Below are 18,865 nucleotides of genomic sequence, written 5' to 3'. Positions count from 1 at the left end.
TTATATGCTTTGCTCATTTATCTTTTTACAGACATACAAATTTCTTATCGGTAATCTTATCATACCAGTACAACATTTTAATACTCACCTAGAAGCGCCCTCATAGCCAGAGGAACTAATGATTTTTAATTACCAGATCAATTTTGTAATTAATTAATAGTTAAAAATTGTTAGTATTACTTATTTCGATAAAACAAAATAAAAGGAATACTTACTGAAAGGCAATAATCTATGTCTACTGTCACAACGAAGAAGACTTGGCTGCACCAGGCTGTGACCAAAACGAAAAGCTGCTGTGGCAAATGCATTCAGTGCTGTTGGGTTCACTTTTATATGGTAACCCTTGTAGTACCCCTTCTGGGTCAGATTCAGCTCAAAAAGTTTGATCACATCTTGTCCTACAGTAAGAAAAGGAAAACAACATATTTCAGTGAGGCAGTAGCTTTTAATTGTTGCAGATAATCAGTATTTTATGTCCACTTGGTCATTTTTATCAATATAAATATATAACAATATAATAGAAGGAAACATTCCACGTGGGAAAAATTTTATATAAAAACAAAGATGAGGTGACTTACCGAACGAAAGCGCTGGCAGGTCGATAGACACACAAACAAACACAAACATACACACAAAATTCAAGCTTTCGCAACAAACTGTTGCCTCATCAGGAAAGAGGGAAGGAGAGGGGAAGACGAAAGGAAGTGGGTTTTAAGGGAGAGGGTAAGGAGTCATTCCAATCCCGGGAACGGAAAGACTTACCTTAGGGGGAAAAAAGGACAGGTATACACTTGCACACACGCACATATCCATCCACACATACAGACACAAGCAGACATATTTCATGATGAATTACACTGGAGGAAGTCAAAGAATCAAAATGAGTTTCTTCACAAATGCAGCAGTTTAGGGGACTCAGATTTTCTGTAACTTTACTAAACCAAGTGCAAGCTGAATCACACTGAAAACAATACTTTCACAGCTCACTGAGTGGAGTCTGCTTGTGTCTGTATGTGTGGATGGATATGTGCGTGTGTGCAAGTGTATACCTGTCCTTTTTTCCCCCTAAGGTAAGTCTTTCCGCTCCCGGGATTGGAATGACTCCTTACCCTCTCCCTTAAAACCCACTTCCTTTCGTCTTCCCCTCTCCTTCCCTCTTTCCTGATGAGGCAACAGTTTGTTGCGAAAGCTTGAATTTTGTGTGTATGTTTGTGTTTGTTTGTGTGTCTATCGACCTGCCAGCGCTTTCGTTCGGTAAGTCACCTCATCTTTGTTTTTATATAAATATATAACAAGAGGTAATAGCTTTAGAAAAATAAGTCATAATATTTGTGTGTACATTCTGACAATGATAATTAAATTGCTCATTTAATAAGAGCCTTTACAATGGAATTCTTCTGAGTTTCCTAGGCATATGAGTAGACTATATTCAATGCAGAGTGCGTGGCAACTATCAGAATGAAGACAGTTCTGTCATTTGATGGATATATAGTACATGTACATTGTAAGTTAATGCCATCTTTCTGTCATCAATTGGTAAGCCTCAGGACAATTCGACAGGAAGATGTAAGGCCACTGGAGATGGGCAAGAATATTTTGACAGTACAGTACTGTCTCAGGTGAAATGAGGGTAGCAGACTCAGGTCATCATTTCCACTCAGCGAGCTGTGAAAGTATTGTTTTCAGTGTGATTCAGCTTGCACTTGGTTTAGTAAAGTTACAGAAAATCTGAGTCCCCTAAACTGCTGCATTTGTGAAGAAACTCATTTTGATTCTTTGACTTCCTCCAGTGTAATTCATCATGAAATACTTCAAGGGCGAACAGCTGGATGTCAGTGTCCAGTGGATACAAGTGACCAAATTGCCATCATCAGATGCATTTGACGATGGCAATGTGGTCACTTGCAGAAAATTGTACTCACTGGATACTGACATCTGGCTCTTCACTCACAAACTATTTTGTCAACAAACTCGTTGACACCTTGTGACTGTTCCTGTACCAAAAGCTCTGAAAGTTTTTTTTTCTTTCACAGTTATAATTAAGAAGCTTACAATACACAAATGAATATAGATATGATAATGGAAAGTCCTTGGTGAATATAAATTTATGTAGGGATGCCCACCAATCAGTTATCCAGCTGAGTGAACAGTCATTGTCAAGCAGTGTTGCAAGAGCAGATTTGACAACACAATGGAACTACATGTTGCTTCAATGGCTGCTTCACAGCCCATGTCATCTGGATCCTTCCCAAAAAGACCAACTTCCGTGAATTACATACCTGGGAACTGCCCTTACAATACATCCTTCAATCCTGTAATCCTCCTGGCCTCAATATTCACTTTTCCCTGCTCCTCGCCTGCCTCCGTCCCTGTCCCAAGTCCCTAACTTCACTCACCTGGCACTCAAACTCTACTCTCCACAGTCACCCACTTCTTCATCTTATTTCCCTTTCATACTCCACTCTTCCATGTCAATGTGCTCTGTGCTCTACACCTTCCACCTCTGACCAGAATGAGCCCATTGATGCCACATTTGTATCATCCAAGTTGAGCTGCAGTGCTGACACAATCTAGTCAGCTGAGATAATGTATGCGTACAGCGTATGTGTACTCTATAGCTCTGAAGAAGTATTTATCTTAAAGCTAGCAATGTTCTCCATCTTGTTCATGAGCCTATTGACGACTCAGTGATGAATCAATGTCTATCTAGTTGATGAGTATTTACAAATGCAGAAGGCTATGTTAATAAGTGATACATCAAATGAAAGGTAGGTAAGTTTCTCATTTGATGTAATGACAAATTTTTATACCTCTTGATTTGGTAATGGTGTTGGATCTCAATAATAAACACAGACACTCATGTTATCCCACAAGATCCCTATCATCCTACATATCAGATACTTAGTGTAAGATGTTTTAGTTGAAATTTCACTAATTAATTAAAGTGGTCATTAATAAAACCACCAGTTACTCTAAACAGGCATGGCACATGTAAAGTTTACACATACCATTTAAAAGGGCTCCTAAAAATGGAATATATGAGTATATCGTAATAATCTGTACATTAATTTTTTATTGTTTAATGCCACAATCTCATGGTTATCAAATACATGTTTTAATTGCAGTAACTAAACTACTCAACCAAAGTTAGTTTGTAAAGTTCCAAATGGTGGCACAAAAAGGTGCTTATTTTCATAATTTAGTTGTGAATTATGTAACATTTTAAATGCTGGGCCATTTATTTCAGTTTAAAGTGAAAAGAGAAGAGGTTGGAAAGGGTAGGCAGTACTTCTGATGAGTTTTTAAAGATTGGCACGGATGCTCTCAGGATGTTTTGCTCATTGTCATTTGTCTTTTGCTTGTAGTCATGAACTTGGTAAGTGAGCAGTGGCTTGGTAGTTTTTCAGTGCAAGTGTTTTGCAGCACTTGAAATTGTGACTGTTTTGTTGTTGCAGTGGGGACTTAGAAATAGTTTACATCACTTTGACAACGGATTATCACTGTTGCAACACTTCAACTTTTTGTGAATGACTGCTTTGATGCAGCAATGGGACTCAGCTTCACATGTGACGATTGGATTTGTGGGACTGGCTAGCACTTTTTTGTGATTATTAGGACTGAGTGAAGTATTTAAAAGAGTGTAATGGAATGTGATCATATGCTTTCTCAACTGCCATTTTTAAGGCAATAATTTTTCAATGTGAGGCTGAATGATAAACAGTTATATTTCATTCTTGTAAACATGTAATGTGAAGTACTGTTTTGATGACCTATTGGCATAGTACCTATAATCAATTTTATTTGCAAGTGCACTAGTCTCCTCACCCTTCAGTATTAATTTAGCATTGTCAGCATTTATAATATTGGGCCATAGGGTAAAACAGTGATAGTCTCCCATATGATTAGTTAGCTGATGTAAAGGAATTGTGAGAGATCATACATTAGTCTATACTCCATATTTTCATACTAAGCAGGAGTTTGGCACACAAATAAGGCACATTGCAGTCTAAACAGCAAATCTGTTGTCAGTTGGTATAAGCTAAATCATAAGATGGTTGTCAAACAACTTTTAAGATGACTTTCATCATTGGGTTAACATACTTGACAGTCTTAGTTTGACTTTAAATGTATACTTACCCAACACAATAGGCAGAAATTCTCTATATGTTATATGCTGCATCATAGAACCGATAATCTTTCGTGCTTCTTGATAAATCCTCTCATCATCCCAATGTGGATTTATACCAATGAGCTTTGTAGCCAGATTATTGTGTGCACGCAGCCATAGAGTATGCATAGCAATAAGTCCTGGCTGCTCATTAACACGATGATCTCCTGCACTGAAGCAGCGAACACTAGAATTGTAACGACACAGTTCAGGGGATGTGTGCCCTGTGGCAGGTGGTGGAAGTGGTAAACGTGACTGCATCCGTGTGTAACGCAGAAATCCTGTAATGCAAGGATATGATGACAAAGTTTATTTTTAAACATTTTGGTGCTGTTGTAGTCAAAGCTTTTCAAAGAATAGAAAAAGTAGAAGTATGGACACATTATTATAGTCAAATAAATCTAAAGTAAACCTTGAGTTTGCTGATCAAAGTAGACATAGTCATTGATAGATGGCAACGTTAGCAGTTTTCCCTCTAGTTCAGTGTATAACCTAAAGCACTGTGTGCCTTTCCTAAATAGTTACTGAATATTTTTGATTACTCACCCTTACAGGATGAAAGAACTTCTATTTCCAAAAGATAGATAGCATTATCACCACTTCTTTGTTTGTGTATGTTTCCAGTGTCATCTGACAACTAGCAAATTATCTTTTTTTTTTTTTTACAGATTACAGTTACATTTAGGAGATATTCAGTAACCCTGTTGGACATGCAGATAGATGATCCAGACATATCGATATTTGTAATGTCACACACATCCAGCAAGGGCACCTTTGGTGGGAACAATATCAGTCACTTTCATAATCTTTTTTCGTGACCCATATATAAGTCCATTTAAGCAGCTGTGTCTCTCAGTTACAGGTATCCAACTCACCTATACAAGTGGATCATGCAGCACCAGCTGTTTGCTATGTGTTTACTGCAGCAGGTAATGAACTTGGGAGTTTTGCCATCTCATGCCTACATGGAAATCTGATTACAAAATTTGTGTTTCCAACTAAGTCGTGCTTGGACTTAGCTCTCTTACTCTAAGACACTCTCCAAATAATTTCTATAGTGGTTCAGACAACTATTTTGCCAAGAACTGTATCTATTTGGTTCATAGACTAATTGACTATGTTAAGTGCACTGATGTTACAGAAATTATTTATGTTCAGTAATTGTTGTGGTCCAAAATGAGGGTTACAACAAGATCCTCATCTTAATAGTGAATATATGTTGGTCACTTTGTGTTGATTTCACATTACACATTGTATAAATACTAAGGAGATTATGTGATGGCACATGTTCTAGTTTCATCAAGAACAAAAACTTTCATAGATGAAATGAGACACTGTTGCCTGTACTTGGAACTGAATACCTTGGTGCACTTATATTCTTCAGTGTATGTAGTAACTTATGTAATGAGATGGGGATAAAGGCTATTGAAACACACAAACATTGGGGTTAAACATTAGTTGACTAAATCTGCTGCATATGATTATTTACATCCCATGCATAGAGGTTATTAAAATGAAACTATAGAGACTGTGCACCTTAATTACATAAGGCTGCATGATTGAGGATAATCTCTGATTCAAATTTCATGAGACATTCACATCTTTAAATGGCATTTACATGGTCTTCATTTCTTGCACATACTATGAAGAAAATTAAGCAAAACTGTGTTCCTGATTAGCTGGTAAATCAGTTTGTATGAGAAGCACATAAAAGGGAAAACTTGTGTCAAGAATGTCTCGTATATATAGGCTTTAAAAATGCCATTTTGAACAACATTCATGTTACCAAGCTACTGCCCAACCCTTTTCTCTATCTGGTGAGTGATTGTCTCTAGTCATACCTTGTTTTGTATGTCACCCATGACTTTCTGCTGTTGCCAGAGATGGTGATCACGTGCGTGTTAGGTGTGTTTGCTTGTGTGAATGAATGTGTATATTAGAGAAGGAAAGTTGCTACTCACACCATATAGTGGAGATGCTGAGTCGCGATATGCACAATGAAAAGATTACACACACACGCAAATGCAACTTGCACACACGTCTGCAGTCTCAAAGAGCTGAAACCACACTTAGACTGCATAAATAAATAAATACGTGTGTGTGTGTGTGTGTGTGTGTGTGTGTGTGTGTGTGTGTGTGTGTGTGTGTGTGTGCGCTGACAAAGGCCTTAATGGCTGAAATCTATAATTGTGTGAATCTTTTTGTTGTGCCTATCGTGACTCAGCATCTCCGCTATATGGTGAGTAGCGAAACTTTCCTTCTCTGGTATTGTTACATGCCATCCTGGATTTTCCATTGTTTGAATGTGTGTATTTCTTTTTATAGAGAAGTCTTTGGCAAAAAGCTAAATGTTTAATAGTCTTTTCTTTGTGCCTGTCTACAATTCAACATGTCATTTTTATATGGTGAGTAGCAATCTATCTTTTTTCTTATACTGTTGTAATAATGCAATTACTTTTTCAATTTTAAATATATTTTTATATGTAGAATATGAGTTCCTGGAACATAAAAAGGTGAACATATATTATATAAAAAATCACCACAGTAATGATTGGGAGCTAATTATTTAGTCCTAATGCAATATCTTCTTGTTACTCAATAATGGCCAAGAAGGTTAACTACCTAACTGAGCTGCTGTGGCAGTAATGCACATGTGATTTTAACCAGCTAATGAAAATGACTGACAGTCCAGAGGAGTGAGGTGTTACACATGATTGGAAAAAAAAGCACAGGTCATTCCTGTTTTCAAGAAAGGTCATAAAACAGATGCGCAAAACTACAAAACTCTTACATATGTCTGTTGTAGAATGTATTGTGACATATTTGGAAACCAAAAGTCACCTCTCTAGGAATCAACATGGTTTCTAAAAACAGTGAACTAGTGAAACCCAGCTCTTGCTGTTCATCCATGAGACCCAGTAAGCAGCAGGCACTGATGCCCAGGTAACTGCTGTATTCCCTGATTTCCATAAGCGATTCAATACAGTTCCACACAGCTGCATGATGAAGAAAATATGAGTGTACAGAATATCAAACCAGCTGTGGGATTTGACTGAAGAGTTTCTAGCAAACAGAATGCAGCAGGTTGTGGCGCCGATGAAATTGACACCAACATCGATATGCATTCATTTTTGGACTCTAAGCATTATCTGCCATGTTCAGTTCAGTTCTCTGTGATCCTTGTATGTGTTAAGGTTAATAAATGAACTATGGCTAAATGGGTGTGATTATTGGTGCAACCAACCCGGTAATCCTCCTCAATGTCATCATTCATGGAGAGAAGTGTCCAGATATAAAAGTAGCTTTGGATGAGCCAAAAGGGAGTGTTATTTGTCATTTAACAACAGTAAAAGTTTCATGAAGCTTTAAAATGGATGATGTGTTGTATACAGAGAAGTTGCAGTGCAGGAAAACTGTAGCAAAATGCATGAAGAACTGCAGAGGATTAACACTTGATGCAAGGAATGACACTTGACCCTCAGCATTCATAAATGTAATGTGTTGCACGTACATAGACAGAAAGACTTATTATTGCAAGATAAAATAATTGCAGAAGAGTCACTATGAGCAGGACTATGTGTATGGAGTGATTTAAAGTGGGACAACCACATAAAAATAATTGAAGCGAAGTCAGATACCATAGCTCACAAAGCCCTAGTTCAACAAATATTTGAATCATGCTTGTCAGTATGGGATCTGTACCAGGTAGGACTGATAGAGTAAATAGAGAAGATTGTGAGAAGAACAGTGTGTTTCATTACAGAATCATTTAGTAAGCCAGAAAGCATCACAGAGATGGTCAACCAACTCCAGAGGCAAACGCTGCAAGAGAAGCATTCAGCACCATAGTGTGGTTAACTGTTAAAGTTCCAAGAGTATAAACCTACATTCCTAGAAGAGACAACTAATGTATTGCTTCCTCCTACATATATCTTGCAAAAAGACCATGAAGATAAAATAAGAGAGCTTTGACCCTCATGAAGGCTTACCAGCAGTTGTTCTTCCCGCAAACCATTCGCAATTGGAATAGAAAAGGGGGAAAGTGACACACATACACAAAATACACTCCACCACATACCACTATGTGGCTTGTGGAATATAGATGTAGACACAGATGTAATATGATTGCCCTCCATGGAATGCAAGACACTGACTGCTGCATGGTAATCCCCTGATAGCATGCCCTAGCTTTTCACAAGTGTCCATACATCGGCATGTTGCCAAACTTTTGATATTGTTACAGAATGTAATATTCACACCATGGGTCAGCACACTGCATCAGTTTGGTACAAGTTGAGCAACATATCACACCATTTACTTTTAATTAGTGGCCAAAACACAACATTTTGTTCTTTATTCTAGCAGGATATTTTATGCATAAATAATGTCAGAGCCCAAATCTGCTATAGGTGGGAGTCATCCATGATTTTTCTAAAAAATACACTACAGTATAGTCCCTTCAAGACAGGATTTGTGAATAGCATAATCAGATGGTATAAGTAGGAGCTCTGTGATGCACTCCATCCACTATTTGGATGTTACCTGCCATTGTCATTTACAAATTAGAAGAGTCCCTGTGACTGTGCTGATTCTAGTGTGACTTCTGATACACAAAAATTTATGGATATATATACTGTGTCATGCCTGGAATAGTCAGTTTCCTGTTTGGTGGGTGGTCAATGCTTCTCAGAAATCAGTTTGTTATAATCATATTTTCAGCCAACCCTTGATGAAAACTCAGGGAAGTTCATTATCATTAACATTTCACTAGTGTGTTGGCTGTTTTTCAGTGGTTTCTAGAACAACTTCTACGTCATGTACCCAATTGCACTGATTAAATTGACCTCTTGTGCAACTTCCAGCAGATTTTTTTGCTACTACAGCATGTAGTTTAGCATTTCAACATACAAAAATGCCTATTATTCCAACCAGAAGTAGAGTATTTGGAGCCTATTTTCAGCAAAGATAGGGAGTGATCTACAAATCTCCTGATCTTCAATTATGTGAAGCATTGCCTGTTCCTTCACACCAGGTAATCTAGACTCATTCCTGTAACTATTGCCTCAATACACCCTTTTTCTACCATATTCACTGTCTTCATTTAACATTTTTTACTTTATTTTACACGTCTAGTTTTGTAGGACCAAACTGAGGAGAAAATCTCCATGGTTATGGAATGAGTCAGTACATGGTATTACCACAGATAAAATAAAATGTAGACAAATCATGTGCAGGTGATAATCTGTGAATATATATTAGCATAATCAAAAGTTTAACACAAGAATTAGGTTAATTTTTTCCCAGGGACTCCCCAACAAAATAGTTTAGACTTTAGTGTATGAGAATTACTGCAAATATTCTTTAACTCTTGCGGTAGTTTATTGAAAATGGATGCAGCAGAATATTGCATGCCTTTTTGCACAAGAGTCAAGGGGTGCAATCCAAATGCAGACTAGATTTCTGCCTAGTATAACTGAGTGAAAGCCACTAATTCTTGGGAATAAGCTCATACTGTTAACAACAAATAACATATTCTGAGAGTTCAGTGTTAGAATTCTCAGACTCCTGAGAAGGGATCAACAACAGGTTTGTGAACACAGACCACATATTGCTCAAACTCCCCAGTTATGAGCCTAAAATACTCTTTGTGAATAGGAAAAGTTATCACAGAAAATTATACCGTATGTCATGAATGAAATACTGAATGAATATTCCAGAGCTGTGTCTGTTAGGTTTTTGGAGGTTACAACAGTGTGTTACATGATCAAACCTGTGTATCTCTCGTAGTCTTTTTACAACACACTCATAGAAAATTTGTAGGTGAGTACATTCATTCAGTATTTCATTTACTATGTTCTACAGATCCCATAAAAAAGGTGAATCTTCAGAGATATGGGAAGAATCAGGAATCTCCTCTATGAGTCTATCTGGCTGGTTACTGTGCTGCTACTGAAAGAATCTCTGATATTGTGAGCTAGCAACCTCAACTCATTGCTCACAGCCTACCATCCTGCTGTCTCTCCATTTGTCACCTGTCACTTTGTTTATTACTATCGATGTCACCTCTCTCTACACTAAATTCCTAATGCCTGTGGTCTTACCAGAACATCAAGCAGCACCTCTCCCCACACCTGGCTGACTCCAAACCCACCACCTCTTTTTCATAGTTATGGCTGATTACCCTCTCACTTGGTTATCTTCCTTTGAACATAGAACCCACAAAAACACTGCCATGGGCACTCGAATAACACCTGTCAATGCCTACCTGTTTATGGACCACATATACGAATCTCTCCTAGCCATTCTGAATATGAAACCCCACCATATTCATTGATAGTATCTTTATGATCTGGATTCTTATTTTAATTACTAGAGGAGCACATTTTCTCTCTAATCTATTTCATCATATCACTACCAGCTTAGGAAACAATTTTCTTGGCTGCTGACCCTCATTTCACTGATGGTCTCATGAGAACTTCTGTTTGAGTTAAACCCATGAGTCACTAACAATACCTCCATTTCAACAAATGCCAATAGTTTCACATAAAAAATCCCTGTCATAAAGCCTGACTACCCATGGGTGCTGCACTTGCAGTGACAAGCAATTCCTCTCTCAGTATGCCAGAGGTCTTACAGTGATTCACATATTGATCCTACCCTCCCCATGTTGTACAGGAACATCTAACATATGCTATATTCACAAAAACCCAACATCCTGACCAGTCACAAAAGGACTGATACCTTTTCCAGAAACTGCAATGCCATTTTCTGTATCCTTTGCCAGGGCTTCAACTACCGCTTTTTACACCCTGAAACTGGTATTCTGCTGCTCACCCAACCTACATGACATCCTTTTCTGCTCTTATCCAACTCTTTCTTTCATCCTTCCCCTGCCATAATTTTATTGAAGAACCAAGTGCAACATCTGTCTCATATATCTGCCCACAACATCCTACTCTAGACCTGTCATTGTCATTTCCCACCTATAAGATCCAGAGCCACTTGTGAAAGCACTCACAACATTTAATGTATAGCATTCTAACTAGGACTGACCAGAAAGCAGATATTCTCTGTAAAACTGTTCTTGAGGGTCAAATGAACCACCAGGTTTTGGAGAATGCTACTCTGCATGTTGTAGTTAACCTTAACACCTGTCAAAATACATGCCATTTGCTTTTCCCCACTTAATACCAGCATTTCTGAATTGCCCGGTCCTTTGTGCCCACTCCTATCTTCTTGGCATTCCATCCTCCTGCCCCCACTTCAGTTTCATGTACAAAGTGGCATTTAAATAACCAACCCTGTTCCATCTGTACCTACCTTTCTCAATCTCTTTCGCTGACTATGGGCAATGAACCTTCCCCCTGTCCTGCCTGCAGCATAGCTGTCAGCCACTTCTCTTCGGAGTGTAACAAGCTGAGATCCACCAGTCGAAGTATACAGTAAGTTTCTTCAGTAAACATCCCAATACACTGATTTTGTTGCATGTCTTGATTTTCTTTTTACATTAATAATTGTGTAAAGGTGTTGAGAATAATAACTGACCTAAGAATAAAGTACGTTGACAGAATCTTATAATGTGACTGAACAATATGATCATTAGGTGAAGAAACTTGACATGTATAGTGTTGATTATGCATTGGAGCACTTTTGTTTATATAAAATGATAAAGGTTTGGCATTGAAGTTAGCATTATTGTAGGCATTTAGAATATCAACTTGTTTTAGATGAAAACTTGCATATTGTAATATTAATTGTTAAAGGGATTTACTTATTTTTTCTGTTGTACTTTTACATTATGTACTTCCCCTGAAAATGTTTTTGTACAATAACTATTATGTCATATGTCTGTTTTTGTAAATTCTTTAAGTCATTCCACATCATAGCATCTCACACATGTTAAAGAATCTAAAGAATATGAAAATAAACAAATAAATTAAATAAATAATAAATCTTATGAAATTTAGCGTGGAAAAACCTTGTAATTGAGTTTTATTTAAAAAATATGCTTTACATTGATGTCACATGTGAAACTATTTATGTTAACCTTCTTTATTGTAATTCAAATAAAACATTAATTGTAATATAAAACTTCAAGGTATTCTATATAACTTCCGATGTTAGGCCAAAGCAGTTCAGTAGCTTAGCCAATTTGTGACTCAGTTGTTGGAAGTGGCAGTTTGTTGGCATCTTGTAAGTGACAAGTGTTAATAAATTAGGTTATAAAACTTGGAATGTTGAAATTTATTCAAAAAGAATAAAAAGGTATATAAAATTGATAAAAAGAAAATTGAGTATCGTACTTTCATAGCACAAATAATGATCAATAATCACAATCAACAACTATAATCAGCAGTAATTCTTTTCAAGCTAAGTATACATAAATAATGTCATATTTCCTGCTTTAAAATTTTTTTTAAGATATTGCACCTCAAATAATTATTTTTATTACTTGATACAACTGCAATTTAAGCATAAAACTGTGTGTCAGTAGTACTGAAATCACATAGGACATCCATCCACTTAATACCCTGGAGCTTTGTTACTCAAAGATATTTTTGAAATACCCATAACTGACTTCAGTCGTGATTTATTACTCATGTTATCAAACTTAGCAAAAAAATTATGTATCCTAGTTCAAAGCCTGATGGAAAAAGTAAAAATCCAGTAAGCCCTCTGGACAACATGAAACAGTCATAGTTACCCAGAAATTAACAGACTTAGAGAATATCACTTCATTATATTTAAACCATTTTGAATATTATAAAGGTAATGTCATGCTTATTGCATTACTGAAGGACTCACCATTACGATAAAGTCTAAGTGCTGATGCAGCATCTTCAGAACTTCCATAGACATTAGAAGCATCAAGGAATGATGTGACTTGATTTATTTGATCTCTAGCCCCCAGTGAGCAGTCTACCTTAGGGACAGCACTGCTGCGCACAAATTCCAGACAACGCACATGATAGCGTTGGTAGAAGTAATCTGTTTGTGGCACTTCAATTGGGAGACAGTCTGGATGCTAAGCATGAAAAGGAAAAAAATACAACATTTGTTACTATATAATAACATATGTTCTAAGTACTGTTTTTATCTTTTTTATGACAATATCTTTTTCATTAATTGCAGAAGATAGTACAATGATTGATAGTGTTAATGAAAGTGAATAATCCAAATGAAAACATACACTTCAGAACTTCCAACCCACTTTCAGTCAAGCCTGATAAGAGAAGAGAGAGTTAATTTTGCCACTATCATGTGAGGCAGGGGGAAGAAGGGATTAGAGCAAGTTAAAAAATCTGCCACTTTTTCGAAATCTTTTCATGTTTCAAAGTTGGGAGCATGATTATGAGATTTTGGTGTTCTTTTTCACTTTATGTTGCCTGCTAAAGCATACATTTCCAGTACTTTTGATTGTGAATTTTTCATTTCTGTCATGTAGGTAAAATGCCTTTCCTAAATAGCTATGTGCCCCTAACACCCTAAGCATGATTATCAACAAACAGAAAACATTAGCAAGAATTTAATGAAAGTAGGGAATATTCAACTGATTATTGTGGTAGCACAGCAAAATATATAGGCCAATGATTCTTATGAAGACATAATATGTTATCTGTTTCAAATGCGAAGAAAACTTTATATAAATGATAAAAATTTAAAGCTTTAAAACCATAATGTAAAGTCATAGATGTAATATCACAGTTGATTGCAGTAGCCTGGCACTGCAGCCAAATTGGGTAGAGGGGTTGTGTTGGGTGGAGGCGGTGGGAAGAGTAAGGAGGTACACAGGGAAAGGGAAGCAGGTAGATAAAGGGAAGGATGGAGGGAAGGAAGTCTAACTACTGAGAGGATGAGACAATGAAGGGATGGGGTTGGAATACGAATGCAGTGAGTCTTCCCTGGTGCAGGTAGGTGAAACTGCATGTGGCACACAGAATGGAAGAATGAGTTGGGAGGGGAAACGACCAGAAACAAAGCAGGTGAAGAGAGAGAGGCCACAAAGAGAAAAGTCTGTCTGTAGATCAGCGGAGTGAAGTGTGAGGCATGGGAACAGGGATGGAAGTGGATGTGGAACAGGGCCTGGCAGAGATTGTGACCCAAAGGACTGGGGTTTGAAGGATGTGTTGTAGGGACAATAACCCTCTATGTATTCCAGAGACACTCATATTGAGGGAAGAATCCAGATGGGATGGGTCATGAGGCAGCCATTGAAGTCAAGCATGTTGTGTTCAGCTGTATGTTCTGACTGGGTGACCAATTTTGATCATGGTCACTGTTTAATAGTGGCCATTTGTTTGAATGGAAGGCTGAAAGACAATAATGAACATATAAAAGACCTTGGAGAAAATGCAGTAGAGCTGCATTTACAGATGTTCCTGCCTCTGATAGCTTAGGATATACCTGTTGGAGGAAATGGAAGAGATTTTGGTGGATGGATGCATAGGACAGGTCTCGCATCCAGCTTTTCCACAAAGATACACCCCCTTTATTTTAGACTGGGTGGGTAGTGGTATACCACTTTGGGATGGGTGAGAAGGATTGTTGGGAGTATATTCCTCATTTTCAGGCACTTTCTCATTTTAACATTCAGACTCACTGTAAGGTTTTCAGGCAGAAAACTGTGCCCTCTATCTGAACAGCATTTAGGAACTGATCCATTGAATCCTCTTGTTTGTGAAGAAGCTGAAAGTAGAAAAAAATAAAGTTAGATTCCAGAAAGAAACATGTAATAAATTAAAAAAAAATTCATTTTAAGACATATGAACTTAAATATCAGTTTCACATAGCAGTTGTAAATTCAATTCTTTGACAATGTAAATGTTGAACCCATTTCTCCTTAATCCAAGTCCCATTTATATATGGTAACTGGTGGAATGTAATAAGGAGTAAAGGTAATACCTCACCAAACAGTAGAGATACTGGATTGTCAAATGCCACATAAACAATATCAAGAGTTTTACAACATTTTGGACAAACTATTTTTCAGAGCTATAAAGTATATGTATGAGAAAAGAGGTGAGGAACAAGAGGGAGGGAGAGATGACTGAGGAAGGGCAGGTGAAGGCTGGGAGGGAGAGGCAGTGGGTGCACAGGATAGGAAAATGGCACCTGGGAGCTCATTCCAACCAATGGTAGGGGCAATAGCACACAGTGTGTGGCAATATGGAGAAGTGGATTGGGAGGGTTTAGAGAGGAGAAGGTGTAACAGAGAAATGTAGGGTCTGGAGGGAGAAATAGAACAGGGGAATAGGAATGGGGGACTGAGGAGATGTTATGGGTGCAGGATGAGTGAAGGTAAGGTCCAGGGGCAGGTGTGGAGGTGGGTGTAGGGACTGGACCAGCAGGTATTGACTCCAGGAGGATTATGGAATGTTGTCCTCCATCCCTATGCCAGACCCTAACTTCTCTTGTCATGCACCCACTCTCTCTACCCTGCAGTCTTCCTACTCTCTGTTCTGCAGCCTCCTGGGTTGAGACCGCTACTTTTGTCAGGTTGATGTAGAGTGGAGTACGATGGAGCAGGCCGGTTGCTGTGCTGGGTGCTAATGACCGCATTAGGGCTCAAGCCCATGGAATTGCAGTACATGGCCTCAGTAAGTGCTGATACTATTTCAACAGTCTGCAGATATCGATGCATTGCGATATCCAGCTCACGTAATCATGGTGTCGGGTGGGTGGCAGGCTGTGTTGGCAGCGGATGTAGCCCATGCAATAGGTGTTGCTGCCCAGGACGGAGCACTCACATAGACAATGAAGGATTGTGCTTGGGTAATCACTCAACAGCTCTGCTGAGTGTGGAGATGAACAACAGCACAGTCCTTCCATCAAGGAAACTGGGGAATTTGATTACTGCTTACAGGTACTTGTCACATGCAGCAGCCGTTAGTGCACCTCCCGAATACTGTGAGTACAGCAGACCAAATAAATAGCAGTCTTGAAGGTGGAAGTCATCTTGGTGAATGGTAGCAGTACATCACAGTCTTGGCCTTGTAACTGGTGTACTGCAACTGCTAAATTTATTTCTGCTTGTCTGAGGCAATGACATTATTTGTGGCCAGCGATGACCAAAAGTGACCTACTTTTCTGGGCTCATCAGTGATCTTCTTCACCAATCTATCTTGCTTGTGAAACTTTTACTCTCTCTTATGAAATCAAGCTGTGCTGTTAGAATAATGAGCTCTTTTCTTCTTGCTGAGTTCATGTTGCTGAGTCTACAATCTCAGCCTTTCACTCATGTGCCTGTGTGCAGTCAGAAGGAGCTCATCTTTGCCATCAGTTATCCTTCCCCATCCCTTCCTTCCACACTCTGCCTCCTCTCTTCCATTGCCCACCCACCTAACTCAATCCCTCACTCCAGTTAAGCTGCAGTACCAGCACAGTGTAGTCAATGGGAACAATATAGCTGCACAGGCGCGTAAAAACTAGCAAAGTTCTCAGTCTTGTCTATCTGCCTTTTGATGGATCAACATTTTTACTATTCAGTGAGTTATTATCTTTACTTCTGAAATTATTTAAATAACTAAATAGTGGGGCTACTAATAAGAAAAAATGATGATAAACTGTAGATCTAGCTTTTTTACTATATATCTCTTAACATCCTAAATCAATGACTGAGTGTGGTGGTGCAATGGTTAGCACACTGGACTCACATTTGGGAGGGCGACAGTTCAAATCCACATCTGGCCATCCTGATTTAGATTTTCTGTGATGTGAGCAAGGGCAAGGCCACCTTCCTTACCCATCACTGCCTAATCCGATGGGACCAATGACCTCGCTGTTTGGTCCCCTCCCCCAAATCAACCAACAAACCTATATCAATCGAAAGACGGAAATGTCTTTTATCTGCAGTTTTCATACTGCCTTCTGTATTTTATAATTAAGTTCACACAACATTAGGAAGCATAAATGAAGAGCTTATTCAAAATCATAAAAATAAAGGAGTAGCATCTTTGATTAGTAATCAAAGCATCCTCGGTCCCAGGTTTGAAACCTGTCACTGCTTAAATTTTGATTAATAATAAGCATTGGCGGCCGAAGACTTCCAGCATAAGGGGTCACCCTCACTCTGCCAATGACCTTGTCGAAAAGGGTGGAGCAGCAGACAGATGTTCAGGGCACTCTCTTGTCTTTGGGATGGGAAAGTGCCACTAAAGGCGGAAGAATCAGCAATGATCAATGACATGAGGAAGCAGAAGGCAATGGGTATGGATGCAGTAAAGACACATAACGTATATCCACAGGACATGTGGCCTGCAATTGTAAAAGGATCATGATTATCTCTCCATTGGCAAAATATTCCAGAACAGTCCCCCATTCGGTTCTCTGGGAGGGCATTGCTGAGTGGACGGTGGCTATGAAGAAAAGCATGAATAAACAACGAAAGGATAATGTTCTACAAATCGGGGCATGAAATTTCAGAAGCCTGAACATGATAGGGAAGCTAGAAAATCTGAAAACAGAACTGCAAAGGCTTAATCTAGATATAGTAGGGGGTCAGTGAAGTGAAATGGAAAGAAGACTAGGATTTCTGGTCAGATGAGTATAGGGTAATATGAACAGTAGCGGAAAATCAAATAATGGGAATAGGATTCATTATGAATAGGAAGGTAGGGCAGAGAGTATGTTACTGTGAACAGTTCAACGGCAGGTTTGTTCTTGTCATAATCGATAGCAAGCCAACATCAACAACAATAGTTCAGGACACATGCTGACATTGCAAGCTGAAGATGAAGAAATAGAGAAAGTATATGAGGATAATTAAAGGGTAATACAGCATGTAAAGTGAGATGAAAATCTAATTGCCTTGGGGGGCTGGAATGCAGTTGTAGGTGATGGAGTAGAAGAAAAGGTTACAGGAGAATATGGGCTTTTGAAAAGGAATGAGAGAGGAGAAAGTCTGAGTTCTGTAACAAATTTCAGCTAGTAATAGTGAATACTCTGTCCAAGAATCACAAGAGGAGGAGGTATACTTGGAAAAGGCTGCATGATGGAGGAAGATTTCATTTAGATCACATAATTGTCAAACAGAGATTCCAAAATCAGATAATGGATTGTAAGGCATACTCAGGAGCAGATATAGACTCAGATCACAATGTAGTAGTGATGAAGAGTAGGCTGAAGTTCAAGAGATTAGTCAGGAAGAATCAATATGCAAAGAAGTGGGATACGGAAGTACTAAGGGATGACAAGATATGCTGGAGTTCTCTAAAGCTGTAGATACAGCAATCAAGAACAGCCCAGCGGGTAGTACAGTTGAAGAGGAATGGATAGAAGTTGGAAAGAAAAACATAGGTACAAAGAAGGCAACTGTGAAGAAGCCATGTGTAAAAGAAGAAGTACTTCAATTGATTGATGAAAGAAGAAAGTACAAAAATGTTTGGGGAAATTGAAGGACTTAAGACCAAATAAGTCAATAAGGATACATAACATTCCATCAGAATTTCTAAAATCGAAATGGCAACAAAATGACTATTTACGTTGGTGTGCAGAATGTATGAGTCTGGTGACACACCATCTGACTTTCAGAAAAATATCATCCGCACAATTCTGAAGATAGCAAGAGCTGACAAGTGTGAGAATTATCACACAGTCAACTTTACAACTCATGCATCCATATTGATTTCAAGAATAATATATAGAAAAATGGAAAAGAAAACTGAGGATGTGTTAGATGATAATCAGTTTGGCTGTAGG

General features: G+C 38.3%; 1 protein-coding gene across 1 annotated transcript in view; it reads right to left on the bottom strand.

Annotated features, from left to right (window-relative positions):
* The window catches only part of LOC126457978 (chorion peroxidase-like), a 161,472-nt gene that overhangs the window by 38,586 nt on the left and 104,021 nt on the right, over positions 1–18,865 (bottom strand). Inside the window, exons 6-9 of the mRNA XM_050094740.1 lie at positions 14,769–14,854; positions 12,974–13,193; positions 4,138–4,449; positions 216–398 (exon numbers count right to left, since the gene is read on the bottom strand). Of these exons, the coding sequence (XP_049950697.1) occupies positions 216–398; positions 4,138–4,449; positions 12,974–13,193; positions 14,769–14,854 (801 nt within the window). The remainder of the gene's footprint in view (positions 1–215; positions 399–4,137; positions 4,450–12,973; positions 13,194–14,768; positions 14,855–18,865) is intronic.

Source organism: Schistocerca serialis, chromosome 2 (assembly GCF_023864345.2).
Source record: "Schistocerca serialis cubense isolate TAMUIC-IGC-003099 chromosome 2, iqSchSeri2.2, whole genome shotgun sequence".
Taxonomy (NCBI): domain Eukaryota; kingdom Metazoa; phylum Arthropoda; class Insecta; order Orthoptera; family Acrididae; genus Schistocerca; species Schistocerca serialis.
Note: the sequence above shows the minus strand (reverse complement) of the source record. Positions and strands in the feature narration are given on the sequence as shown.